Source organism: Panthera pardus, unplaced genomic scaffold, assembly GCF_024362965.1.
Source record: "Panthera pardus isolate Hobbes unplaced genomic scaffold, ASM2436296v1 HiC_scaffold_12, whole genome shotgun sequence".
Taxonomy (NCBI): domain Eukaryota; kingdom Metazoa; phylum Chordata; class Mammalia; order Carnivora; family Felidae; genus Panthera; species Panthera pardus.
Genome location: NW_026526677.1, coordinates 56455418 through 56483038, shown reverse-complemented (window position 1 = coordinate 56483038; position 27621 = coordinate 56455418). Strand labels below are relative to the sequence as shown.

Sequence of the window (27621 nt, the reverse complement as noted above, 5' to 3'; positions counted from 1 at the left end):
GCCAAGCCAGCCCTGGGGGCCTCAGAGTGCTCTATCCTGGAAGGGGGGGCCTCTGGAACCACCTCTCTACTCTGCTGCTTCCTGGTGACCTCACACAGGTCACTGCCCAATCTTCTAGAACAGTGCCTCCAGGACACTGCTTTGTTACCCCAGGCAACCTGAGAATTTCTCCACCCAAACTGGCAGGCCAAGTTACCCCTGAGGAGGGGGTAGGGGGAGAAGGGGCTGGGGGGGGGGGCTTCTCCTCATCTCCCAGAAGGGAGATCAGGGCAGCCATCCGTCTGTCTAACTAGATGGTGAGTAGGAGGGAGAACCCAGGAGCAAGTCAAGACTTGGTGGCCCCTCACCATCCAGGACACTGGGCAGGGTGGGGACCCTGGGCAGAGGCTGAATCTTAAGACAGAGAGAGAGGATGGTGACTGTGCTAATATCACCCCCAGGCTAGTGAAAGGGATGGCATATAATGGAGAGCAGGGTTAGAGCCTTGGGTTAGGAGTTGGGAGACCTACGTTCTTATTTCTGTTTTGTCCCTGCTAGCTGGGCCTTTGTTTCCCCATCTGTACAGTGAGGGGCTGGGTACAGATGACATTAGTCTGAGGACCTTCAGTTCTGATGGGGACACAGTCGGGGGAGTAGGGGAGAGTGTTAGGGACCAGGCCATGGGTGGCTCTAGGCAGGTGCCCTGACCCCTGCTCCAGTGTCTGTCTGGGGGCTGTGAGCAAAGTCTGGTGTGAATCTCCAAAAGACCACCTGCCCCCATTCCGGGAATCACAGTCCTGAGGTACTAGAGATTCCCACATGGGCTCTGACTTGCTTTGTGATTCAGGGGTATCCCTGTGCCTCTCATGGCTTCAGCTACTCTCTCTGTGAGGGGCACGTGTAAGACCTAGCACTTGCTCAGTGCCCTAGGTAATGATTCCTCACATTCCCATGACACCTCTCAGTTTGCTAAGCACCTTCTTCTCATACAAGCTGCTCCCTTCCACACCCACTCTGATTCCTGCTCTGTGATGCCCCATTCTGGGGCTCGGGACCCAGACAGGAGCCAGACCTGGGCCCTGTCCTGGGGGCCCAAAGAGATACCTTGATCCACCTCTGGTGGAGGGGCCCTATGGCTGGGCAGGGGTCTGCAAGGGGCAGAGTGGGGTCATGCCTTGCCAACCTTTAACACTGTTTAATCTTTCATGAGAATCTTAACCACCATCATATCAAGATGTTACCTTAACACTTTTTGTTGGAAACATGCCATTTGTGGACAGTGTATTCTCTCTACCTCCCCTCCCAGTTATATTTTTGGTTATTTGGGGGTGAAACTGACACATGTACAACTCTTTTCATTGCAATAATTCTCAGTAGGTATTTTTATTTTAGATGAAGAAACAGGCTCAGAGAGGATGTGTCACCTGCCCTTGGTCACACAGCTAGGAGATAGGTGTAGCTGGGATTTGAACCCAGGTTCATTTGTGCTGCCAGGTTGTGCAGGGGTGGCCAAGTCCTAGAACTCCCCCCCCCCCAGACTCCTCCCCTAGGTCCCCTTTCCCAGCCCTCCTGGGCTCACTGTTCCACCCTTGAGCAGACAGGGTCCTTCTCTCTTGCTCAGGGGTGTTTAAAGGTATGTTTGGGAGACTGTCATAACCCCCTGAGCCAGAGACACCTAAATTTGGGGGGGGGGGGGAGGGGAGGGAGGGGGACTTGCAAGGGCAAATTAATGATAAATAGGATGGGGAGTGATTCTGCCCATCCACTTGGCTAGCTAGCCTGGCCTGAACCCAGGACCCAAGGTTGAGCCCAGGGCATGGCTATCCAAGCAGGGGTACCAGGTCACTTACTTCTGACCCAAGACCTTCAAAAGATTCATTCTTGGTTAATTTCTGTTTAGATTTGAGTAATGGTTTGGTTTCTGCCATCTGTACCTCTCTGTCAGTCTGCCGTTACTACTGTCAACCTAGCCTTATCTCTTTTACCCTGGACTGGGTGATGGGCATGAAAGGTTTACTGCCCTTGTGCCTGCTGTCTGCTGAGATGTTATTGGAGCCCTAAGGAGGCAGGATCCACCAGGCCAGTGCTCCCATCTCTTTTCCTTATCGTAGATCCCAGAGGCTACAGTTCACAGAATAGGCCCTGTGGACTCCTTTTTGGGTCTCCAACTGAGCTGTGTTGTGGGAGATAAAACACAATCTGGTTGTGGCCGTCAGCCAAAACCACTGAGGCCAGGGGAGGGGCAGTGACCTGCCTAGAGTTAGGGTGGAGACAGAGGAGGTACATAGCAGAAAGCCATAGCCCTGGCTTCATCTTGAGCCCAGAGCCAGCTCCCCTGCCACCACTCATACACATTAAAAGAATGTGGGTTAGAAGGGGTGGGGGTGAGTATCTGACTATGCCACCCACATACTGGAGATCTAAGGTGATCACACTTCATGGGGACCTGCAGCTCATTTTACAGGATTTAGTTTGCAGAACGCCCTTTGAGGTCATCTGCCATCATGGCTCCCTGCTCACCCCCACTCACTTATAAAATTGGGCCTGATTCACAAACGTATTGGAGCCCTAAGCACTGTAGGAAAAAAACACCTCTATTTGTGAACACACTGTGACAACTCCTCGTTTTTTCTCTAGCACCTTTAAGAAAAGCTCTTCCATCCCAGAGATCTAGGATGGTGAGGCTAGGAGGTTATACATTCTTATTCCTTCATTCCATAGATGGGAAACTAAGGCCCAGAGAGCATGGAGCAGCCAGAGCAGAGAAAGGAACCTGGGGTGGGAGGAGGCTGTGACCTGGATACTATTCAGGATGGCTATGTACTCACTGTGTGACACTGGGCAAGTTAGCTGTTCATCCAGGTGAGCTCACCAAGGGCCCTCCCTGCCCCTCTGTGGTCAAAGGCCAGTCACTGGAATGAGTGAATGCTCAGCCTTGGGCCATCTGCCACACTCATGCTGGCCTGGCCTCAGAGAAGTTGAACTATTTATTGGCCTCAGTTCACTGGAAGTGACTGGAGGCAAAGCTGGCACTAGGACCCAGGGGGCAGGTGGCAGTGGCCGCCTCCCAGGCTGGAAAGGGTGGCTGCAGTGCTGGTGGACCTATCTGCCCCGTGGCTTTGGAGCCCTGGCCAGCTCTGCCTGGGGAGGGTCAGGGGAGCCCCAGAACTCTGGGGCCAGGTGCTGTTGAGAGCCTAGTCTAGTCCATGGGAGGTATGTGGACAGGTGCTGGGATGCTCAGGGCAGATGGTGGTGGACAACTGCCAGAGTCCAAAGCTGGAGGGGGGCCTGGTTAAATCCCCCAGCTGGGAGTAAGACTGGAGTGGAGATTTTACCCAAGTCTGGTCAGTCTATGAACCTTGAGGCTAGTGGGCTGGATCAACTTCCTCCTGGGTTTGTGAACCCCACTGTGAACTGGGTTAGAAGTGTGTAGGCTTGGCGTGCCTCGTGGTTGGTGGGGGATGCAAGCTTTGGCATCTCTAAGTTGCTCTTGATTGTGGCGGGGGTGTGTGCCCATGTTTGGGTCTCTGGAGTGTCGTGTGGGGGCGTCTCTGGGATGTCTGGGGACAGCATGCCTGTGTGTAAGTAGGTTGTTGCAGGGGTGTATAGCTGTGAGTATGGGAGGGGGATGGAGAGAAGGGGCTCACAATTAACTTCCAGAATCCCTCTTCAAGCACCTCAGAGCCCCTCCTCTCAGAGTCCACTCTAACTCGGCCCCTTCCAGCCCCGTCCCCAACCCTAGCTTGAGGACTAGCGCTCTCCCGGCCCCGTGCCCCTCCCGGGGCGGGCGGGGGCGGGCGCTAGGACCCTGCGGGGCGGGGCGGGGCGGGGCTCCGAGCTCCGTCAGCTGTACCTCCGCAGCCTGGAAAATACCGAGCCCCGGGGAGCGGAGCCCCCGAGCCTCTGAGCCTAGCCCGGAGGGAGGGAGGAAGGGAGGGGGCGCGCGGGGCGGGGGGGGGCACGGGGCGGGGCCGGGCGGCGGGACCCACTGCTCCTCCCCCCGGAGCCCCCGCGCGGCCCCGGTCGCCCGGGCAGCCGCGGCAGCGGCGGCGGCTGAGGCGCTCGCACCCCGGGCCCTGGCGGGCCCCCGCGGAGCAGCGGGCACAGGTGAGCGTCCGGCTGGGCGGGCGCCCCACCCCGCCCCCACCACCCGCCCGGCGCGCAGCCCGCGCCGGCGCCGCTGCCGAGTTAGTTGAGCCGGTCCGGCGGGCACTGCGCGGAGCCCCGCCGGACCGTCCGTCACCTCGGGTCCTGGCCTCCCCTAGGTTCCCGAAGAGCTCTTGCGGAGCCTCCGCACCCGATAAGCGGCCCCCACTCCGGCCCTAGGGAGGTCTGGGGTCGCTCCTGGGGGTGGCCCCCGTGACTGCCCTGTGCGGTTCCGCGCTCTCTAGGGGGCCAGCCTCTGCCTGTCTCGAACTCTCCATCGGCCCAGGACCCCGGACAGCCCCACCCGCGCCCCCAGCGCACTGACTCCCGTCCTCAAACCGGTCCTGCAGGTCCCAGGAAGGTGGCGTCAGCATCTGCAGCCGCGTCGACGTTGTCGGAGCCTCCGCGGAGGACCCAGGAGAGCGGGACTAGGACCAGGGCGCTGGGCCTCCCCATGGAGAAGTCCGCTGCCTCAACAGAGCCCCAAGGGCCTCGGCCAGTCCTGGGCCGCGATAGTGTCCAGGTGCCCGACGACCAGGACTTCCGCAGTTTCCGGTCAGAGTGTGAGGCCGAGGAGGGCTGGAATCTGACCTACAGCAAGGCCGGCGTGTCTGTGTGGGTGCAGGCTGTGGAGATGGATCGGACCCTGCACAAGATCAAGGTAGGATTGCTCTGCCCCACGTGCAGCCTCCACTGCGCCCTTGCTGCCTCCGACAGGGAGTCCCCTGCTCCTCTGCAGGGCCACAGACACCTGGTCGCGCACCTGGACTCAGAAGGAGTTTCCTGCCAGGGAACCAGGAGGAGGCACAGTTTGTTGGGCAAGGGCTCCTCACACAGATGGGCCAACTGAGGCCTGGAGAGGGGGTGTGACTCACTCTGGCTCACTCAGCCTGAACCCAGGCTTCTGCATGCCCTTGCCTGCTCCTGGGAAGTGGGCTGCTGCCAGGCCTGAGAGAGTGGTCTCCTTCTGGGACTGCGCTGGCTGTGCAAGTCTTCACTGGGTCCCTGACTTGAGTCATCCCAGGTGGGGAGACTGAGCCCTTCTCTCCCTAATTCCTGGTCTGTCCTCACTCTCCGCAGTCCTGGGTGCCAGGGACCTGATTCCTTCTTGCCTGATGTGCTGCTCTTCCCTCTTCCTTCCCTGGCTGCTCCCAGAGTCTCCTGCAGGGACTTAGGGTTGTGGTTGGCAGATCCTGAAGGCAGGTACTTGGATGTCCCTGCTTTACACAGGGCCAGGCTATGGGAGGAGGGGGCCAAGGGAGGCCAGCAGATGCAGGGCAGACACAGGCACATCAGCTCCTTCAGAGCCTAAGCCCCACTCCTCAAAGTCCCATGACTTTCCTCTTTGCCTGAACCGGGCAGGCTTGAGGTTTGGGACCCAATGAGCCCACCTCCCCTTGGGGCCTAGATGGGGCAGAGGCTGGTGAAGACTCTGGTCTAGAGGCCTCGGTAGCTCCCCCAACACATCTGGTATTGCTGTGAGTGCCTCATTTTGAGGGGGGCAATTCTCCCTTAAATGGGTTCTTGGCAGTAGGTTGTGTCCTTCACTTCCCTTGCCTTTCCCTTGCCCTCCTCTTTCTGCTGCCCTCCTCCCGGATGTAGGGCAGTGTATTCCTATTGGGGGGGTAGAGGGGAAGGGCACTGGACTCTGAGGGCACTCCTGCCCAGAACCTGCTCTCAGACCTAGCTCTGGCATCTTGACTTCATACCACGGTCTAAGAAAGCTGACCTTCCCTCTCTGACCCTATGCCTTTCTGCTTTACTAAATCTTAGTCGTTTACAGCTTTGTCCATCTGTCCCATGTGGCCTTCTAGCTCATGCTTTCTGCTTTCTCTTCCCCATCGCCCCCGTGACTCTCTGTCTGCATCCCAGCTATCTGATTATCTCTTTCTCTCTGGGTTTCCATGTGTGTCTCCCCATCTGGAACTCTGCCCAGGCCTGAGGGCCCTGGGCCAGAGGCTTTCTGGGGGCCTGAACTGTGTCTGAGGCTGAGGAGCAGGGAAGCACAGGGCAGCTGGTGTGTCCCAGCTTGGTGCTCTCTGAGGGCAGGGACAGATCCTATCCCTCTTTGCATCCCTAGCATCCAACACAGATAGAGCAAGGATGTTGTTTGAATGAAGGATGGAAAGAAGGAAGGAACAGACTGAATGAAAGATGAGCAAGGTTGTTGTGAGAACAAGGTTGTTTTCCTGTGATCTGGGAAAGGCTTAAGGCTCTCCAGAAGGGGAAGGTCTGAACTAAGTCCAGTACTCCCACCCTCTGTGTCAATAGGGCGGAGCTGCCTCCTCCAACTGGCTTGGTTAATGAATAAACCCAGCCCAGTCCATGACTGGAGTTGACGGGTCTTGGGGCCAGACTGCCACAATAGACCCCTTGTGGCCAGATCAGTCTTGTCAAGTGGACTTCCTTGGGAGAGGAGGGGACTTGGAAAAACTGGGTGTTGTGGTCCCTAGCTGGGACCTGGATCCTCCTTTCCCTCTCAGACTGAGCAGAGGTGCCAGAAGACCTTTTGCAATCCCTGTTTCATACTCCCTCCTCACTGGGGTGTAAGTGAGGACACTGAGGCTCAGAGAAGGGCAGAGGCCAGTCTAGGGTCACATAGCCAAGTCCTAGAAGGGCCAGGCTTGGAACCCAGATTTCCAGTCTCCCAGCCTTTCTCTCTCTGTTCTCCCCACAATGGAGATAGAGTTGGGGACAGGAGGCGAACAGAGCTGGAGCCTAGGATGGAGGCTGGGACCTTGGCTATGGGCATCCTGAGCGGCCAGCCCCCTGACTCCCCATCCCCTCAGCCCAGCCAAGTGGAGCTCTGGGAGATGGGCAGGAGTCTCTGAGCATCCCATCCCCAAGGTTCCAGGATTCCCAGGTTCCATGCAGGAAATCTCATTTCTGATAGGAGTCAAGCATCTTTTCCATCTTCAAATTTACCCTCAGGCCAGTCCTGGGCAGTAGTAGGCTTGTCTTCATGCTACAAAGAAACTGAAGCCAAGAGTCACTTGCTTAAGATCACAGAGCAGCTGAGGCAGGCATAGGACCCAAGCCAGCCTGACTCCAGAGCACCTGCCCCCCCTGCTTGGGCTCACATTGTTAGTCAACGTTATGGCATTTGACCCCATCAGTAACTCTTTGAAGTACATGGTGTTCTCATAATCCCATTCCTGTTTGATAAATGAGACAGCTGAGGCCCAGAAAGGGGAAGTGACTTGCCAAGGTCACACAGCAGGTCTGAAGCCAGAGTCCCCAAGGATGATTGGGTCACTCCAGGGGGCTGGGACTCAACCACCGGTGTTTGTTTAGCTTTTGACCCCTTACCCCATCCTGCCCCAGCCTGTCTGTGGGCCTGCCCCTTGAGCTGGGAAAGCCAGCCTGCACTCTGGACATGCCCTGTTCTCGTGATCCTCAGGTGGGGGTGGGGGTAGGGTTCCATCTATTGGTCTACCTTATTGATTTTCTCCTCATCTCCCTTCCCCTAGACTTATCCTCTCCCTGTCCCTGTGTCCAGAGGTCCCCGAAAGCCACTGTAGCTCTGGTCCCAGCATTTGGAGCAAAGACAAAGGGGAGAGGTTGTTGGAGGTCATCTCTACCCTTTTCCTCCCTCCTGGCCTCCAACATGGCCTGGCCTGACCTCAGGTCTACACTGTGCTTTGGGCACTGGAGAGGAGGAAGACACTGCCTTCTGAGAGGTCCGGCCTTGTTCCAGAGGCAGATGTTGAACACAGATCCTGGGTCCAAGGCGGAGGGCAGATTGGAACCAAACCTAGGTCTCTCAATGCCCAGGCCAATGTCTGAGTGTATGAGAAATGCAAAACTAAGGAGTCTGCCAGTCATTTAAGCAGGGCCAGCTTAAGTCCATTCCTGGCTGTGGTATCCTCTTCTGTGGATTACCATCGGTATGTCCCTGCCCTTTTCTGGGCTATTTCTCCATTTCTGCCTTGGGACTTTCCTGGCTCTAAGGGCCTCTGAACTAATGGGACTCAAGGGCCCATGGGAGAGAAATGAGGAATGAGGGGAAGGAAGCAGGAGGTGACATGGCCTGCCAAGCCCTGCCCTTGATGCTCATGTGCTCAGACTCTCCAGTGTTGCAGCCTGCCTAACCTTGTGCTTGGCTAGCCATGTGAGAGGCAGAGGAGATCTGGTCCTGTCTTCAGAAGTTTCCAGACCCTGGTAAAGAGAGGAAGGACAGTTCCAGGTGACTTCTGCCTACTACACGGGGCAGATGTTCACAGGCAGACCACAGAGGCAGGAGTGGGCCTAGTGAGCAGGGTCCTTGAGGGGCTTGGTGGGAGGTCTCTTGAGGGACTGTGGCTGAGAACCTGAGGTTCCTCTTGCTACAGGAAGCTGAGCAGTAGGGACCTGTCTTCTCTGACTTCCTTTCTTATGGCTCCTCCCCTTCTGCTTTGGAGAAAGCTCCTCGGCCCCTCCCTTCCCTATCTCACTGTCCACCTGCTCCCATAAGGCACCCTCACCCCACCCCCTCCATACTCTCAAGTCTGTTCCCTCTAAGTGCCTCAGGTCAGAGGTGGCTGGAAACTTTAGGGGAAGTCTTTCTGGGCTAGGCTGAGTCTCTGGAGGAGAGAGCACGTTGTCCAGAGTCACGGCCACATGGCCTTGGGCAGGTTGCTGCCACCACCTAGGCTTTAGCTTCTTCATCTGTTGAGTAGTGCTGCCCTGCCTGTCTTTGGGCACTTCATTCATTCATTTACTCATTGAGTGAACATTCACTGATAGCCTCTCTGCCTGGCCCTATGCTGAAGGTTAGGGACAGAGAAGAGGATCAAGCCCAAGCGCTGCTCTCAAGGAGCTCCTTTATGCATGTGATGGACATGGACAGACACTTGTCACAGAAGCTATGGAGACCCAGAGGGGGCCTCTGAACCAGCTTGGGGGCCAGGAAAGGTTTCCTGGAATGCTCAGGTGATCCCTTTGGAATTGGGTGGCGAATGAGATGGACAAGTTTGATTGCATTGGGAGCCTTCCATATAGAGGAGCAAGCTGTGCAAAGCCCAGAGGTGGGAAATAGAGTAGTACATTAGGAGACTGGCAGGTGGTTTAGTATGGAGTTGGAGATGATTAGAGAGCTGGACCAAGGCCCTAGAACATGGGTCCTGGAGGTCCTGGGATCCCAGGCTGGGGCGGGGGGGAGGGGGCGTTCGATAAAGCAGGTAGGAAGTGGAGGAGGAGGAAGAGGAAGGGGAGGATACTGTATTTGTCTGGATAGAGGTGCTGAGTCCTGTGTGAAAGCAGGGGCTGTGGGGAATGGAGCAAGGGATTGCATCCAGAGAGATTTAGGAGGGATAATGGATGGGACATGGTGGTTATAGCATAACCCTTTGCAATGTGCAAACTGTATTTTGCAGGCTGGGGTGTAAGACTGTGGATATGCAGCCCCTTTGATGCCTGCCTTGGTGGGTGAGGAACCTTGTGAGTTTGAGCAGAGTGGGGGTAGGTGCCTCCAGTCAGTGTCCCCCTGGGGCCAGAAGAGCCCTTAGTCCCCAGGCTGGCTCTGTGCCTCCACACCCGGCTCCCCAGGCTCTGGCTTTTAAACTTTAACGAGCCCCAGCTCAGTTTCCAGCCCAGAGTCTTTAAAGTTTCAGGAGATGAGAGGAAGGAGGGAGTCCTGGAGACGGATGGGTTTTCTTTCTTCCTCTGCATCTCCACGCCTGGCTGGGCCACCTGGAACCAGGGCTGTGGGTGCTGTGACTCCAGAATCTGGGACCTTGGCTGGGCCACTCCAGCTGGTTCCTGAGGGGCTAGGGGCCACAGGCCTGGCAACCAGGTTGCCACCATGATAGATAAGATAGAAACCTTATTCCAGCCCTGATCCTTTACCTTGGCCTCTGACCTAGGCAGATGAGCATGTGCCAACAACAGGTGGGAGGAAAGCTGTTCAGAGCAGGTATTAGGCTTGAGGTGTCCCTGTTCTTCTTGGTGCCTCACTTTATCCCCTCTGGCATGCTTGCGCTGGGCTCTGCGCTTTGGGGCCCTTGAACCTTCAGAAACACAGACAGTGAATGAAAGAAAGTGGCAGGCCCAGGACTTAGTGGTGGATCCCATGCCAAATATAGGTTCCTCTCACCTGTCATTAGAGAGCCTGGGGCAGGTGACACAGGGCCACTGGAGCTATTCTCTAGGGCTTTAACCTAACATTTGCCTCCCTGCCTCTCATCCGAGGCTCCCTGAAGGCAGATACTAGCTACTTCTGATATCTCTAGAATCTTTATGTACTGGGGCAGGTGAGAAATGCCTGCACATGTACACTGTCCCCCGCAGCACACACACATGGGAAGTAGGGGGATGAGTACTGTGGTCCTGGGCCATTTAATCTCATCCTTGGGTTTCATGCCACAACTTGCATCTGCTCCTAGTTGCTGAGATCCCCTCTACTATCTCCTGGCACCTGCCCCCCGGGCCCCCCTCCCCATCTCTGGTTCCTTCCAGGTTGCCTGGGACCTGATTCTGGACCAAAAAAGTGATAAAAGTCTAAGGCAGAGGCTTGACAGAGAGGATGGAGTTCCCTTGTGTGTCTCTGACATTCATTCATTCAACACATTTTTATTGAGCACATACTATATGCCAAGTATTGTGTTATATCCAGGAATTTAGTGGCAACTCAGACAGATCAGACTCAGCTGTTATGAGGCTTACATCCTAAGGAGGAGACAAGAAGAATAGAAGCAAACAGATCATTAAATAAGATACCAGATGGTGGTTATGGTGGTGTTATGAAGACAGGATGGTATGATAGGGGTTGTCTGGCCTTCTATGTGTGGATCTTCTGTTTGTGGAGCTGGATTGTGGGTGACTGTGTGTGTGATAGGGTCCTCGGTTGGGTGGACTGTGAGCCTCTTCACATCTGCCCAGGTGACATCCCTGGGGCAGAAACCTGACTGGGCTCAGTAAATCATATTGAATGTATGTATGTGTGTGTATGTGTGTGTATGTGTGTGCATGTGTCTGAGGTGGTGTGTATGTGCCTCTGAGTGTGGGACTGTGTGTTTCTGTGTCTGGTGTTACTGTGTGTGTGAGTCACACCCCCTCACTGCAGCAGAGTTGTCTCTGATCCAATTATGTCTCCTCAGCTGTCTCCTGGAAGCTCTAGCCCCAGGCTCAGTGCTGGTTCTGCCACAGCTTTCCCCTCCCGACCTCCATCCAGCCTCCTGACCCAGCCTCTGGGCCTACCTCTGGGTCTCAGGGTCTCCTCTTAGGGTGTGTTCTCTGTCCCCATCTCTGATGGTTACTGCTTCTGCCCTTATGTCTCTACTCGTCCCCTTTCCTATCCCATTTTTTTTCTGTATCAGTTTTTTATTCATTCAACAAACCTCTTCTCATACCTCCCACCCACTCTGTCAGCCGCCATGCCAGTGCTGGAGACACTGGGCCCTGCTCCTGAAGCCTAGTGGGGAGACTGACAAAGATGGGGACAACCTTCCAAGAGAACTCAGGCAGAGGGAGGCCAGTGGCTGGCAGCGTGGGGGGTGTCTGGGTGGGGCCTTGGGAGCCCAGCAGGAGCCAGGTGGCAAGCTGAGCAATTCTCACTGAATCCCTCAGTGGGGTAGGCTCCCAGAGGCAGGAGTGCAGACTGAGAGTGAGAAGGAGTGGAGGCGGAACCAGAGTGAGGAGGACATCTTGGAGTTGGGATCTGGCCTGAAGGCAGAGAGAGAAAGATAGCAGGGACTTTCAAGCTGGGCAGTGCCATCATCAGCTCTGGGTTTTAGAAAGCTCTCTAGCTGCTGGGGAAGCACTGGCTTGGGAGCCAGGAGACCAGAGACAAGGATGCTGCTTCAGTGGTCCAAGCAAGAATGAGGAAGCCTGCCTCAGGTTGGTGAAGAGGAGCTGTTGGAAGGTCATGGCTGAGTGCAATCCCAGGAATGAGAGGGAGGGATGAGTCCAGAGCCATGCCTAGGTTCTAGGCACTGGAGGGGAGCACAGGGCAGTGGGCACTGGGGTGGATAACACGACAGTACTGGACATGGTGAGTGAGAGCCTGTGGGCCGTCCAGGGGGTGATGCCCAGGAGGCTGTCAAAGACGCTGTCTGGAGCTTACTAGAGAGAGTGCTTTGGGGGCATTGGGCTGTCTCTGGAGCCCTGGGAGGTGTTTATCCAGTTTGTGTTTGTCTTGATGTCTGTGTGCCAGCCCTGGCCATTGTCTCGTGTCTTGTGTCACTAGTCTCCCCCATCCCTTCCTTTTCTTCCAGGCCCACCCACTCTCTGCCTCTCTCCTCTCCTCCCTCTTCTGTCTGGCTCTCCCACCTCCTCCAGGGCTGGAGTGGCAGGAGCTCCAGACCAGGAGGTCAGCTTCTGAGATGTCAGAGCAGGATGGTTCTCACTGCTGCGCAGCTGGGGCCTGCTGGTCTAGAGTCTGAGGGGTGCAGTATGGGTCCAGGGAAGCTGTTGGAGACTCGGGGGAAGGACAGAGGAAGGAGGCAGAGCAGGTATGAGTCACTCAGCGCTGGATGGAGAGCATAGCAAAGAGCCTGGGTTAGTCTGCCTGAGCAGACTTAGGAGCCCTGTCTAGGGGAGGGATGGCAGCACCTGCACTCTCCATAGTCTCAAGGGGACCCCAATTTTGGGGAGAAGATGGTTTGGAGGTATTTGGTGCCAGATTCCTTTCCTTTTAGAATAGAGGGCCATAGGGCTTGTGTGGTCATAGTACAGGTGGGGATACTGAGCTAGAAGATGGGGGAAAGAGCCCCTGCTCTGGGCTCACACCACACATGCTCTCTGTGTCCTTCCAGCTCCCCTCACTCCAGACAGAGCCAGCCCCAACGGACCCAGCCCCTAGCATGGATCCTCAGGGACAGGCCTCACCTGGCCAGGTGCTCGCTCACCTGGAATTCCTTGGGTCCTCCACAGAGCAGAACCTGGTTCTCAGGGAATAGCCTTGGTGAACTGTGGGTCACACTGGGTTCTGTGTTGGTTCCTCTCTTCACTTTTTTGAGCTACCATTTACAAATGGGCATAATCTTCCCTCCTCCCAGGTAATTGAGAGGATGGAATTAAATGAATTTGTGAAGCTCTTAGCACACCATTAACTTTTGCTGAATGGATGAATGAATGAACAGCCTGAGGTTCTCTAGGGACAGCTCCATTTCCTCCCGCCTCCTTCCATGTTCACTCAGGTTACCCAGTGGAACTACCTGAGCCCTCCTCTTCCTCCAGCCCCCAGGCTCATGCCAGCACCTCTGCCCAGAACTCTTTCACCTCCTTTTCATCTGAGTGCATCTGCTCTTCCGTTTATCCTTTAGGACTCCACTTAGGTGCTCCTCCTTGTAGCTGCATCTTGGCCTCCTGCATCCTCTTCCCTGCCCTGCACACCCACAGTTGTCATTGCCTGTGCAGCTTTGGGGGGGGTCCCCCTCTGGTTCCACTCCTAGCATGGTCAGATGATGCGGAGCCTTTCTAAGGTAACTCAGCATTAACATGGGCAGCCTCAGGCCCCATCTCAGCTCAGCCCAGACTTCCAGATCCAGGGAACAAGGACCTCCAGGTTCTGGACAACACTCTCAACTCGGGGAAAAAAGTATGGTTTCTATGTCTTGTATAAACTGTGTTGTACCAAGAATCCAAAAAGGAAAAATAAATCACCAGAGCCTCAATTCCTGAGTAAAACTTTTTCCTTGATTCCTTTCAACTCTCACACAAGAGTGTACATAATTTATACATACTTTAGACCTTGGCACAGGTACAAGTTTGTATCTTCTTCTTTCATTTAACATTGCATCTGTAAAAGTTTCTTGTATTGCTACCGAATTATTAATTCTACATTTCCGGCAGCTGCTCCATGCAGGCCTGTTCTGGGTTCTAAAGGTTCAGAGCCTGCCCTTCCCTGGGTGGGTGGTGGGGAGCCATGCGCAGTTCTCAGTAGCTGAGCAGCAATCATCCAGGTGATGTGTCTTAACCCAACCAGACCCAGCTGTTGGTGATGTTCCAGGTTCTCAATATATTTTGCTAATTATAAATGCAATAATATAGTCATAAATATTGTAGCAAGTTTCTTTGGTGTTTTTTTCTGAGTATAAATTTCTGGTCCTGGAGTTCCAGGAATTGAGTTGAGAGACATTTTTATGACCTAAAAAATATTTGCCAATGGGGGAGCCTGGGTGGCCCAAGTCGGCTAAGTGTCTGACTCTTGATTTTGGCTCAGGTCATGATCTCATAGTTCACAACATTAACCCCCACATTAGGCTCTGTGCTGACAGCGCAGAGCCTGCTTGGGGTTCTCTCTCTCTCTCTCTCTCTCTCTCTCTCTCTCTCTCTCTCCCTCCCTCCCTCCCTCCCTCTCCCCTGCTCATGCTCATGTGCTCTCTCTCTTTCCCTCTCAAAATAAATAAATAAACTTAAAAAAAATTTGCCAAATAGTTTTTCAGAATAGTGGAACCAATTTTTGGTGTCACTAACTGTGTAACAGTCTTAGCATGTCCTCACAAGCAGTAAATATTTTGTATATTTTAGCTAATTTACTAAAATATAAATTCACACCTCAGTACCATTTAAATTTACTTTTCTTTAACTATCAGAACTATTAAGGATCTTTCAGCAAGTCCCAGAATCTTCCCTGAACTTGTCTCTGACACCTCCTACCCCTACACTGCATTTTATGTAAGGATGATGGCAGAAGGAGTAAGCCTCAAGTGCCATGGAGATTTTTACAAGTCTAGGAGGTTTTCACCAAGATTCTTCCTTCTGAAGTCCACAGAAGCTCTAAGGACCACTGGCCATGGCCCCTGCCCTCTAAAAGTCAGAGAAGCCTACACAGGCACAACCTCTTTTCTGTCTCACCTGTCCATCCTTCCCTTCAGAAATATGTCTTTATTAAACCATGCCAGATACAGGGGATGCCAAGATGAATAAGGGGGCCACAGCACTGTGGGCCAATCAGTGCATTGCAATGCATGCTGATAGAGGGAGGCCCTGGGGGTGGAGGAGACAAGAAGTAGGCCCCAGGTCATCCTAAAAAATTTAAGGACAGGAAGGGCTTTCTGGACAGGGAACAGCCAGACTGAAGTTTGTTCAAAAACAAAATAGGGAAGGAGCCAGAGAAGGAAAGTTCTCAGAAAGCAGAACTGATGAGACCTCTCTCCTCCTGCATCCCATTCCCCACTTTCTCTCCAACCCCTTGTGTCAGTGCCCTTGAGCTATTCTTGAGATTTGGGGGGGACATGGAGGAAGGTCTTAGAGGTCTGCATTCTGGGAGCTCCAGAAACCCAGAGGCAAGGGCAGGTGCTTTATCAACTTGGCTTAATGCTGGCTTCTTGAGGCCTTTGGGAGAGACATTGGGGGCCCCTGGGAGGGGTCTCTTCAGAACAGGAGGCAGAGGCGCTGCTGAAGCTGAGCCTCTCACCTGCTATATGCCCCAGGCCAGGCTACATCTCTCAGCACCAGGGCTGACATGGAGCTGGCAGTGCCTGGTTGTGTGGGCTGTGATGGTGGAGCAGATACATTTTTGTAGGGCCCTGGTGGAAGAGGGTTACCCATTTGCTCCCTGTCCATCCACACTGTGGAGGGATCTGGGCATTTTGTTTTTTTAAACTTTGTTCCCTGGCCCTGTATATCCTGCCCTTTGGGGATTAGCAAGAAGGTGCTCCTGTAGGCAGGGCCTGAGAAGTCCTGGGGCGGGGGGGTGGGGGGGGGTGGGGGGGTGGTGGCACTGGGGCTTGGGGCTGGAGGAAGAGCAGCTGCTGTTGGGGCTTTCTGTACAAGCCTCACTTAATCCTCACAGCTCCGTTCTGAGGGGAGGATTATCTTTGTTTGACAGATGAAGATACTGAGACTCAGAGCTGAAGTCCTTTGCCCAGGCCAAGGCCAGGAAAGCAGGATGTAGCTGGGCAGAGGCCTGTCTGCCCTAGGCAGCCTGGAACTGCTATGTAAACATGAGCCTGTGTGTGGCCTGGCTGGGTCTGGTGGGGCAATGCAGTGGCTGAAAGATTCTCAGGGGTCTTCCAGGTGCAGAGCACCTGGGTGGAGTTTTGGGAAAGTACAGCTCTGTCTTTGAGCCCAGTGCAGTCTGAGGGTGGAGTCAGGAACTCTGCTCTGAGGAAGAATGTCTGAGCTTCGCTTTCCTGGTGAGCAAGCCCTCCGAATCCGATGAGCTCTGCATAATAACCGTCAATTAACTAAGACAGTCTCCAGTTGCCAGCATGTTGTTTGAGCTGGGCCAGTCCTGCCCCTTGATGAAGGTAGCAGAAAGCCTTAACAATCTGGGGTCAGACACACCCAGGCGATAGTTCTCTGCTTTACCACTCTTAGCCTTCAGGCCTTGGTCAATCCTTGTAATGCTCTGGGCCTCAGTTTTTGCATCTGTAAAATGGGGATAATGATACCCATTGGGGTGTTGGGAGGATAAGAGACAGTATTTGTACAGGATACAGCTTGGTGTTGCAGACAACTGGCAGAGGCGGTTTGACCTACATGTCAGCTCCTATGGGGTCCATGGGCCAAGTGTTGTTGTCTCCTCTGTGATGATGACTTAGGCAGTGATTTGGAGCCATTGGTACATGGTAATGGTTATTCAGGTTGTGCTTATCATTCAAGGCTGTGATTGATTTGATAGTGAGTACCCCACCCCTAGTCAGGAATGCTTCCTTTGATTTGAATATGGTTCTGTTGGGAAAAGATGATTTGCATAACAGTTATTCCTTTTACAACACTGTCTATTAAAATGCAGCATGGTGAGTAGTCAGCACAGCCTGTGGGATGTTTCAGAGCCCACACGAACCCCTTACCTTCTCTGGGCCTCACTCTCCCCAGTGGTAACTGAAGAGTGTGGAGGAAGAGATAATCTCCTGGGTCCCTAGGACTGTGGGATAATCCGTGTGTTGCACGTATCCCATGGGCAAGGATACTGGAGACCTGGGGTGAGGGCCAAACTTGGATCCACCTGTCTGTCAGTTTGCAGGTTACTGACCTGGCCTTTGGCCCTCAAGGCCATACCACAGCCCTGTGGAGGTGACCTTACTTCTTGTCCCCTGTCTCGGCTCAGCTATCTCCCTGGGTCCTGGGAGATACTGGAGCCCTTCTCCCCACCATTTCCCTCCCTCTGTGGAGATCCCTCCTTCTCTAAAGCTGAGCACTGGGAAGGCCTCCAGAGAAGCACAGGGCAAGGGTGGGAGAGAAGAGAGGGGCACAATGAGACACAGCTTGGGCACTGGATCCTGCTTGGTGCTTAATTATTTATTTATTTAAAATGTTTATTTATTTATTTTTGAGAAATAGAGAGAGAGCGTGCACAAGTGGGGGAGGGGCAGAGAGAGAGGGAGACACAGAATCTGAAGCAGGCTCCAGGCTCTGAGCTGTCAGAGCAGAACCCAATGCAGGGCCCCAGCCTACGAACCACGAGATCATGACCTGAGCTGGTTGGAAGCCTAACCAGCTGAACCACCCAGGTGCCCCTGTACTTATTTTTTTTAAGTCTCCAGGTATTTGTACTCACCAGTCCCTCTGCTGAAATGTCCTCTCTCCCCTTGCAGCACTTCTGCCCCTTTTCCTTTTAGGCTCTGTTGCCTTCTGCTCCCACAGTTACTGTGCCCCTCTCCCCCACCCCTACTCATTCTCTGCTGGGATTCTGTGTCCTTGTCTCTCATGCTACCCACCTGTTGGGGCCTCTGGCTCATCTCCAAGTTCCTCCTGCCCAGTTGCAGTGTCCTGGTATATAGCAGACTCTAGAAAGAAAGTGGTGGATAGATAAATGGATGGACCAATAGGCAGGCCCCAGGATGAGGCCAGAGAAGCATAAAGGGCACAAAATGCAAATGTGACCTGGTCCTATCCTGTGGAAGGGTGAATGGCTGCTCATGGAAGCCGGCTGAAGTCCTAACAGCTACTATTTTTTGAGTATTTACTATGTGCCAGGTATATTGCATACATGATCTCGTTTAATTGAATCACAACATCCCCATGAGATAAGTACTCTTATTATCCTTGTTTTTCATGTGAAGAAACTAAGACTCAGGAGCTTGTGCCCAAGGGGAAGGAACTGGAATGGGAACCTGGGATTGCCAGGCTCAAAACCTGCAAGAGTCTTCCCTGGTGGCCCTCTTCACTTGTCCAGTCCCTTTTGACCATGGCTCCGTAGGACTAAGTGTGTTGAGGGTTGAGGGTGTGCAGGTCCCAGGGCTTCTGAGCAATTCCAGTTTTCTACCTCCCGGGGCTGGAGAGAGAGGAATGTGGGAAATATGGTCTGTAGTTTCTCTGGTGTCACTTGCTCCCTCTGGGCCACAGTTTTCTCAGCTGCAAGTCAGCTTCCCCGCTGTAACCAGGCTTTGAGGGTTTTGCAGCTCAGCATGGCTCCTTGACTGAGCAACCCAGAGCAAACCCCCTTCAGTTCTGGCTTGCAGGGGCAGCTCCCAGATGTCCAGATGAAGTGACTGACTTGCCCAGGGCCCAATGGCTGTGGGATCCGGTCACAGGCCTGCCCCCCAGGTGCTCTCCAGTGACTCACCGCTACCCCCACCATCCCTCTGAAGCCTCTTAGAATTACACCTCGCAAATGTGGCAGCTGCCACAGTGGGCAGGAACAATGCCCTATGTAATCTACCCCTCTTGGCACAGGCCCCTAGCTCCTGGGGGCTGTGGAAAGAGCATGGCTGGGAGCCAGACGGGATGAGGACGCCCACGGTCACTCTCCACTCTGCTCTCTGGACCAGCCACCCAGCCTGCCTTCCTGCCCAAGCCAGGGTTTCTTGCCCTGCCAGCAGAGCGCCACTGCCGGCCTTCCTGCCCAAGAGCCTGCCACCAGCCTGGGAAACCTTTAAAGTTCCCCTGTTTTGAAGATGAAATGTTATCGCTTCTCAGCCTTTTGGCTAAGATCAAGTGTAAAGATGAAATGTTATGCAAAGTTTACACTCAACTGCCAGGTCTGTCTTGGGTCTGTCTCGTGGCCATGCAAGCCCCGCCTACTTCCCGCTGTCTCAGAGGGAGGCCTTTGGTCCTGAAGCCACAACAGCCCTGAGCGGTGTCTGGGCAGTGTGGGCCTCTCCTCAGGGTGCACCCAACCCCCAGCCGTGAGTGCACCTGGGTCCTTGTGCACGCTGAGCCTGACCAGAGGGAAGAGGCAGTCCCAGGTAGGGTTCTAGCCCAAGAGCATAATTCTGTCGTCACTGCCCCTCCACACACTCACTGCCCAGGATAACACCTCTGAGGACTTGTAAAGCCAAGTCAGCTTGGCTATAGAGAAGTTCTCATTTCCTCAGAAGCCGCACGTGAGTGGTCCTTGATGGTTGAGAGTACAGGAAAATCTGGTTTTGAATCCCTGCTCTGCTGCTTTCTTGCTGTCTGATTCAGACAGGTTGCTTAATCTCCTGGGCCCTAGTCTTCTATGCACAGCACAGGAGTAATGCCAGCTCATAATTTGGGGTGAAGAGTGAGCTTGCATTGAATGTCTGCTGCAGCGTCCAGACCTCCACACAGCTGCTCAGTACAGGTCGTCCGGCTGCTGCTGCTGCTGCCGCTGCCAGTTTGACCTCTGCCACCTTCCCCCACGCCTTTCTCACCATCCCAGCCCTTCCCTCACTCCGTTCACTCACTCACTCACTCACTCACTCACTCGTTCCTTCACACGTGTCATTAGTCTCCTTAGGTGTGATGGGAGTTCCTGGGTACTTCCTTGACTTTCACAACCCTGACACTCAGCAGGGGAGACTTTTGTAAAAGTCCCTTATTTGGGGTTTGTCTGATTTTTCTAATGATTGGATTTCAGTTATGCATCTTTGGCAGAAATGTCACCTAAGTGGTGCCTGTATTCTCTTCGTTGCATTCTATCAGGCAACACCCAGTTGTAACTTGTCTCATTACTAATAATGTTTACTGTGATCACTTGACTCAGGAGGGGTCTGCCATGCTTCTCTACAATGAAGTTACTCATTTTCCCTTTGTAATTAAGTATTTTATGGGAAGTAATACCCTATTCCTCATCAAACATTCCATTTATGTATTCATACCTATATGTACTTTGGCTTCCTATTTACTTCAGTGGAATATAATCTTTTAAAAAATTTTTCTTTTAATTTAAAGCTTTTTATTTTTGAGAGAGAGACAGAGGGTAATTGGGGGGAGGGGCAGAGAGAGAGGGAGACACAGAATCCAAAGCAGGCTCCAGGCTCTGAGCTGTCAGCACAGAGCCCGTCGTGGGGCTTGAACTCACAAACAGCAAGATCGTGACCTGAGCTGAAGTCGGACGCTTAACCAACTGAGCCACTCAGGAGCCTCGATATAATCTGTTATTATACTATTTTATTTTTTCATTCTATTTTGTATGTTAGAGAGAGAGAGCATGCATGTGCAAGCAGGGGAGAGGGGCAGAAGGAGACAGAGAGAATCTTAAACAGCCTCCATGTTTAGCACAGAGCCTGATGCAGGGCTTGATCCCACGACTCCAGGATCATGATGTGAGCCAAAATCTGAGTGGGACACTCAATTGACTAAGCCACTCAGGTGCCCTGATTATCACTATTTTGATACTCGGGTTGTCCTAGCTTTAGCCTGTGGTAGGTGGCCAGTTCTCCTAGTTTGTCTGGGATGGAGGGTTTTCCTAGGATGTGGGATTTTCGATGCTAAAACTGGCAAAGCCTTGGGCAGACCCTGACAAGTCACTCACCCAGTCAGTGGGAGCCCTTCATCTGGCTCCTGTATCTGCTTGGCAAGGTCCCTATCATTCTGTGAGTATGTCCTTACTTTCTGGCACAATAAGATGTTCCAGGCTCATCTTATCTCACCCAGCCCCAGAATCCTGCATTTCTCTAGGAAGACCTGGAACCAGGACCTTTTGAGTATTAGTGGAGAAGAGGTGCCTGCCTCCATTCTGCGGAGCTGACCTCCTCCTTTGTGCCCTCACTGGGCAGTTTAGGGCCCCTCTCCATTTTCAGGTTGGTCTCCTCCCTCAACTAGAAGCCTCTCAAGGACAGGTCTCAGATTCACCTCTGATTGTTCTGTGCTCTGCACAGGACTAGAATTGGGGCTGTTAGTTAAATGACTGGATCTAGAGTCATAACCTTCCTCATGGATCAGAAAAGCAGAGAGGGAAGGTGATTTGTTCAGACTCACACAGTGAGTTTTTGCAGGCTAGAATCTGTCCTCAAACTTTGATTTTGTCTGTCTTGTCTTTTCTTTTTGCAGTTTTATATCTTTATTTGAAAATCAGCAATTAGTTCTCATCCACATTAATTGTCTGTAGATTTTTGAAAGTGATGTGGGTACGCAGGTAACTAAGGCATAGAGCTTGTTTGAATCTTCATCCTTGTTAGTTTCCTGGACAACTGCACACAGATATAGTATGGAACATTCCTTATTCCTTTGCCCCGAACAGCTTTGTTGAGCCTGGTGTCAGTGAGCTTCTGGAGTTCCCATCTCCATGGCAAATTTCTGTATCTCTCTGGGGGCCCAAAGGGCACACTTCTTGAGACCCACTCCTTAGATGCGCCTGTGAATGTTGATGGTGTGTGTTCCCTGGTGACTACCTCACTGATGGCAAACGGCCCTTCCTCTCATCATGCTTCTTTACAGGAGCCATTCTGCTGGGCCCTGGTTGAGACGACTGGAAAAATGTGAATATGCTCTGAGTGTTAGATGTGCTGAAAATTTACTGCAACAAAATGGTAGAGATTGTTGCCTGAAGGTTACAAAATGGAATGCACAGAATAATCTCATTCGCGGGAAATATGCACAGAAAAGGCTTGGGAAGAACAATCACCAAAGTGTTAACAGTGGCAATCTCTAAATGATGAGAATATGATGGTTTTCTTTTTGCTGTCTGTATGTCTAACTTTCTAAAACATATAGTACTGTTTCTACAATAAGGAAATGATTTAAGTAGAAAGATCTCCCAGAGGTACTGAGAGGTACACTCACCACATGCCAGGTACTATCCTTTTTTTTTTTTTTTTTCCTTCTCTCCCTACACCCACCCCCCATCCCCGCCCTTCTTTCTCCAGCCACCAGTGGAGGTGTTACCTTTATTTCTGCCAGGTACTATCCTAAGTGCTTTACATACATGACCACATTTTGCTCTCACAGAAATACTCGGAGGTATCAGCCCAATTTTAGAATTAAGAAAACCAAAGTTTGCTTTCTATGTGTTTCCCGTGGCACTGTCTGAATGCCCAGGTCTGGGAGACCTTTTTAAACTACATAAGAAAACTTGTCCAGTTGCTGAGGGGACCTTGAGCCTAGGCTTTGAGCTTTTGGGTGAAAACAATCACCGAATAAGGACGTGAACTAAGTTTCACCTTGCTGAGTGCAAACCTAGCAAAACCTAGTTCTGTTTTTACTTGCTTCCCAGACATATGATCTGGGTTAAATCCCAGCTCTGCTGCTTACTAGCTGGGTGACCCTAGTCAAGTTACTTAACCTCTCTCAGCCTCAAGTTCCTCTTTGCATTTCTTGTCTGGCAGAGTTGTTTTGAAGGTTAAATAAAAAAGGGGATCCTTGGCTCTTCTCTCCCCTAGACGGAAAGTTCTTTGAGGACAGAGCTAAAAACTGTAAGAAATCCAAAGATATTTGTTGGATGAAGGAAAAAAAAAAGGTAAATTGTATGGTCAGGTGGTGAGTACCATGGATGAAAGAAAGCATCCATTTAGGTATTTGTTTGTTTAAGCCTTCATTTCATTTAGCATGTAACCATACCAGATTCTCCGCTGAGTCAGCCATGAGCCTCCACCCATGAAGATCAGTGGTCTGGGAGGGCATAGATACAGAGACTTAGTGTATGGGAGTCCAGAAGGTCTGGCCTGGCCATTCAAGAAGGCTTCCTGGAAAAGGAGACTGGGATGGAACGGGAGGTTTGGTGGAAGCTGAGATGGGGGAGATGGTCTCTGGATACAGGGGCTGTCTCTCTCCTCGCACGGGTGGCTTCTGGGAGGGCTGGACAGGTAAGCTCTTCTTCATGTTCTTTCTCCCCTTCTTGCCTGTCTGCCCTTTGGTCTCCTGGCCGGGGCTTTTAGCCCTGTGTGACTCTAACAACCCATGTGTCTGTCTGCAGTGCCGGATGGAGTGCCGCGATGTGCCAGCTGAGACACTCTATGACGTCCTACACGACATTGAATATCGAAAGAAGTGGGACAGCAACGTCATTGAGACTTTCGACATTGCCCGCTTAACAGTCAATGCTGACGTGGGCTATTACTCTTGTGAGCAGGCGCAAGAACACTGATCCTAGCCTCCCTGCTTCCATCCAGGCCTCCAGCCCAGCTTCCTTCTCCCACCTTTCCTCCTTGTGATCACTCCCATGGCCAGGCTGCTCAGAGACCTGAGTGCTAAGCTGTAGGGCTGCCCTCCCTGACATTTCTGTCCACTCCTAGACTCTTGGGCACACACACGTACACTCACAAACACATATGCACTCCCATGTTCATGTATACACACTCCACACACATGCACACAGAGTCATGTACACACTCCATGCCCACATGCCACATATTCACAGTCACACATTTTCTGATACACACACTCACAATAATATATTCACATTCACATATACAAACAGGCCCGGCCAGCAAGGTAAGGGCCGTGTGAGGTTGTGAGCAGGAATGGCTGGTGACAAGAAGGGAGAGGGTTCTGTCTCTTTCCTAGTGTCAGCTCTGGGATTGTGGTCTGGTGGGTGGGTGGGGGGGTGTATCTGTTTGGATCGGGGGGACTGGCGATTAACTAGGCATCCCTGTGTCCCTGGCTTCTGCTATGCCCTCCCTTGCAGGCAGGCAGACCAGAGGTCTTGCTGAACTGTCCCTTGCCCTCCACAGGGAGGTGTCCAAAGCCCCTGAAGAACCGTGATGTCATCACCCTCCGCTCCTGGCTCCCCATGGGCACTGATTACATCATTATGAATTACTCAGTCAAACATCCTGTGAGTCTACCTGCCTTCCCTGCTGGGTGGGCAGGGGAAGGTCCCAGGTACGGCTGGGCCAGCAAGCCTGGCCCAGGAAGAGGCTTCTGGCTACTACCATGACTTTCATGTGACTTTAGTCTGGGCACGAAGCTCTCTGGCCCTCAGTTTCCTTACTATATAGTGAGAATAATGGCTCTTGTCTCCCTGCTCAGCTCTCAGGCAGATGAGAAGAGGGTGATGTGAGCCATCACTGTGGGCAAGTGGGATGGGCTGGCTCAGAAAGGGGGTGCAAGTAGTAAGAGGCAGGGCCTCTTACTTCCCTGAGGCTGGGCCACCTTGATCTCCACAGCAGGCAAGACAGGCAGGTACAGCTGGCCTGGGCAAAGATGAGTGCATGTGTGAATGCCCATGTATGTGCTCATGACCCCTGACTCCAGACTGAGGGCTTTCCTGAGGGGAACAGGGAAACCTTGAGAGGCAACAGTGACCTAGACTGAGTCCTCTCTTTCTGCCTATACCAACATCAGGCCTGTTCTGGAGTGGATGCCAGGGGATGTGAACTAACTGACTCTGTGTGTGTGTGTGTGTGTGTGTGTGTGTGTGTGTGTGTGTGTGTGTGTGTGTATGTACTCATAAAGACACTTCTTTTGTCCCAACCCTCAGTCTCACCTCCCTTTGCCTTCCATCCCCAGAAATACCCACCTCGGAAAGACTTGGTCCGAGCTGTGTCCATCCAGACGGGCTACCTCATCCAGAGCACGGGGCCCAAGAGCTGCGTCATCACCTACCTGGCCCAGGTGGACCCCAAAGGTGAGGGCTTGGCCCTGGCAGCTTATCATGGGATCCTTTCCTATACCACAGGAGATGTGGCCTGATCTACTAGGGATCAAAAAGAGCCTGTGTTAGGAGCTGTTTTGTATTTTGGGGCATCTCCATCCAAAATATCATTTGAACCAAGATTTGAGACTTTATACTGGTTTGAAAAGCAAAGGCCAAAGTGGTAGCCATTGCTCCATGACAAAGCTTGGAGCTCTTTTCCTGGGCTCCCACACCTCCATGCTCTGACTGGCTTCCTGCCTACTGTCTGCTTTCACTCCATCTGTCTTGCTAGCTCCCATCCTCTGCCCATCCCAGAGGCCCTGAGTTTTCCAGGCTTCAGTTCTCCTCCCTTGGGAAGGTTCAGCTACTCCCAAGGCTTCTGTGGCCAGCTGACATGTCTCTCTCTGCTGGGAACCAGATCCCTGTGGCCATTGGCCTCCTGGACTCATCCCTTAAGATGTCTTCTGGGACCTGAGACTCACTGGGTCCAAAGCTGAACTATGAACTATCTCCCCTCCTAGTTTTCCCCTTCTCCTAAACCTCCCCCTAGTCACCCATACCAAGAACCTGGCGGTTGACTGGGATGCCCTCTGCTCAGCTCCCAGGTCTGGCCACCAATTCTTATTGATTGCACCTTCTAAATAGCTCCTGAATCTGTCATTTCTCTCCATAGTCAATGACCTTCTCTGTCCATACAGCTACAGAGGGATTTTTCCCAAACATGCATTTCCTCATGATTCTCTTCTGATTCAAATTCTTCTGTGACTTTCTGTTGCCCTCAGAGTGAAGTCTAAGCCCCCTCCCCACATTTCCCAGTCCTTCCTCACACCTTACACCGTCCCACCTCCCTGTCTAGGCAGCTTTTTCCCTCATCCTAGAAACATCTCTCCTCCCTTATGCATGCCCCCAGGACTGCCTCACATGTCACCTCCTCTGTCCCTGATGCCCAGAGTTACCACTGGCTCCATGCTTTCAGGCCCATTCCCCTCTAGCAGAGCATTTGGTACACTGTCACGTCTCAGACAGTGAGTTGCTCTTTGGGTCCCTGGGGCTGGCCCAGAGTAAGTGTCATGGAGTGGATGTGGAGTGTGAGTGAATGGGTGAATGTCTAGAGGACGGGTAATCCCTGAACATCTTTGCCCGGGTGTGCCCCAACCCCACCAAGCACCCAGTGATGTAGGCCCAGGGCTCCCTAGCACCTCACTGACTGAGTGTGCTGGGTGTCAGAGGCAAGAGCAGACATTTGGGAATGAGACAGGGTGGATGGTTGGGCTACCAGCTATGGATTCCAGGCGAGCCCAGGATGGGGAGCTTAGCCAAGAGGTCTGTGTAGCAGCTAGGCTGCCTGGGGTAGGGGGCTTGGGAGGACAGGTAGAAGGCGGGGTAGAGCATCAGGGCCATTCACAGGTTGGGTATGAGAAGGAATGTCAGTGGAGGGGAGGTGACAGGCAGGAGTTTGGTGGGTCAGGATTTCAACCCACTTGTAGCCTGTGGTCACTTAGGACCCTGTGGTTTTCTTCCATGCTCTGGGGCTTAGCAGAGGGACAGGAGGGGTATAGCAGGTGGGTTTGGGGGAGGGGATACGACAGAATTGAGCCTGGGGACCTTGGTCTGAAACAGAAAGAGAGAGTGAGGATGATGAAGTCTTACAGGACTTGCCTCACAGCCTCCTCCCCTCCCATGGAGAAGAGGGTAGCCTCCTTGGAAGCCCCAGGCTGGAAGGAGTAGGTTGATATGTATGTTTGGAGGGAGCTGGGTCCCTGAGGCTGCTTCTTCCCTTCTCTCCTCATTACTCTTCCCTGCTCTCATAGGCTCCTTACCCAAGTGGGTAGTGAATAAATCTTCTCAGTTCCTGGCTCCCAAGGTGAGTGGCCTTGGGACTTTGGGGTATGTAAGCAGCGGGAGAGGGTTCCAGCTGAGGGGGTGGGTCAGGGATGGAGACTGGGAGTCAGGGGTGGCGGAGTCAGGGCTGAGGAGCAGATTTATGAAATGGGCTAGAGTCAGGGTCCCGGGAGCTGGGGACTGAACCACTGGAGGGCGCAGGCCGGGAAGTGGCGAAGACTCAGTCCCACGCCGTGTCCACCCCTGACTCGGATGTGTGGCGGCCCCCCCAGGCCATGAAGAAGATGTACAAGGCGTGCGTCAAGTACCCAGAGTGGAAGCAGAAACATCAGCCGCACTTCAAGCCGTGGCTACACCCGGAGCAGAGCCCGTTGCCGAGCCTGGCGCTGTCGGAGCTCTCCGTGCAGCACGCGGACTCGCTGGAGAACATCGATGAGAGCGCGGTGACGGAGAGCCGGGAGGAGCGCACCGGCGGCGCGGGCGGCGAGGGCAGCGACGACGACACCTCGCTCACCTGATTGCGGCACCACCGCAGGGACCTAGACAAGATGGAGTGGGGTCAGCGGTGGCGGATCCTCCCGCGCTTTCTCCCCTCCCCCACCGCCTGCGCCTCCTAGGGACGCTGGGCTGGGGCCCAGATTGGCGCTGCGGCCCCACTGGACACAGCCCCAATAAACGATCCCACAGCCTCAGCTGGCTCGTCGCTGTGCCTGTTTCCCACCTGCCCGGGCATGACCACTGACCACTGTCACCTTTAATCCCCTTGTTCTAGGGTTCATTTTGTTAATTGTATTATTGATCCCCTGGCCTTTGCCCCTTTAGACATCCCCTCATTTCCCCTTGTGTAGCTGGAGTATGTGTCAGGTCGTCACCCCTTCCTCCTGTCCATGGTGTGTTCTGTTTTCCTGTGTCTGTTCCTTAGTTCACTCATCCATTCACATGTCCTTGTTACATGTTCATTCTGCCATTTGCTCCAGGCTATTTGGCTACCATTCACTGCTCTAATAGAAGTGGATCTGGCCGGA

The 27621-nt window shown here is 53.2% G+C and overlaps 1 protein-coding gene across 2 annotated transcripts; it reads left to right on the top strand.

Moving 5' to 3' along the window:
• The first annotated feature begins 244 nt into the window (after positions 1-244).
• STARD10 (StAR related lipid transfer domain containing 10) lies at positions 245-27288 on the top strand. Of its 2 annotated transcripts, none has more exons than XM_019449720.2 (7): positions 245-296; positions 4476-4786; positions 23093-23240; positions 23850-23953; positions 24628-24745; positions 26566-26618; positions 26869-27288. In XM_019449720.2, exons 2-7 carry the CDS (start codon positions 4580-4582, stop codon positions 27112-27114), a joined length of 876 nt encoding a protein of 291 aa, XP_019305265.1. In that variant the 5' UTR covers positions 245-296; positions 4476-4579; the 3' UTR covers positions 27115-27288. The 2 variants fall into 2 exon arrangements, with proteins under 2 accessions (XP_019305265.1, XP_019305266.1); XM_019449721.2 differs by lacking the exon at positions 245-296 and adding an exon at positions 3837-4086.
• The last annotated feature ends 333 nt before the right edge of the window (positions 27289-27621 follow it).

What these genes read in the sequence shown, in the direction of transcription:
- STARD10 (XM_019449720.2), top strand. Translation starts at nt 4,580, where the DNA reads ATGGAGAAGTCCGCTGCCTCAACAGAGCCCCAAGGGCCTCGGCCAGTC. An exon ending in GGCCCAGGTGGACCCCAAAG is followed by an intron (nt 24,746 to 26,565) that starts GTGAGGGCTTGG and finishes CTGCTCTCATAG; the next exon opens with GCTCCTTACCCAAGTGGGTA. An exon ending in CTCAGTTCCTGGCTCCCAAG is followed by an intron (nt 26,619 to 26,868) that starts GTGAGTGGCCTT and finishes CGGCCCCCCCAG; the next exon opens with GCCATGAAGAAGATGTACAA.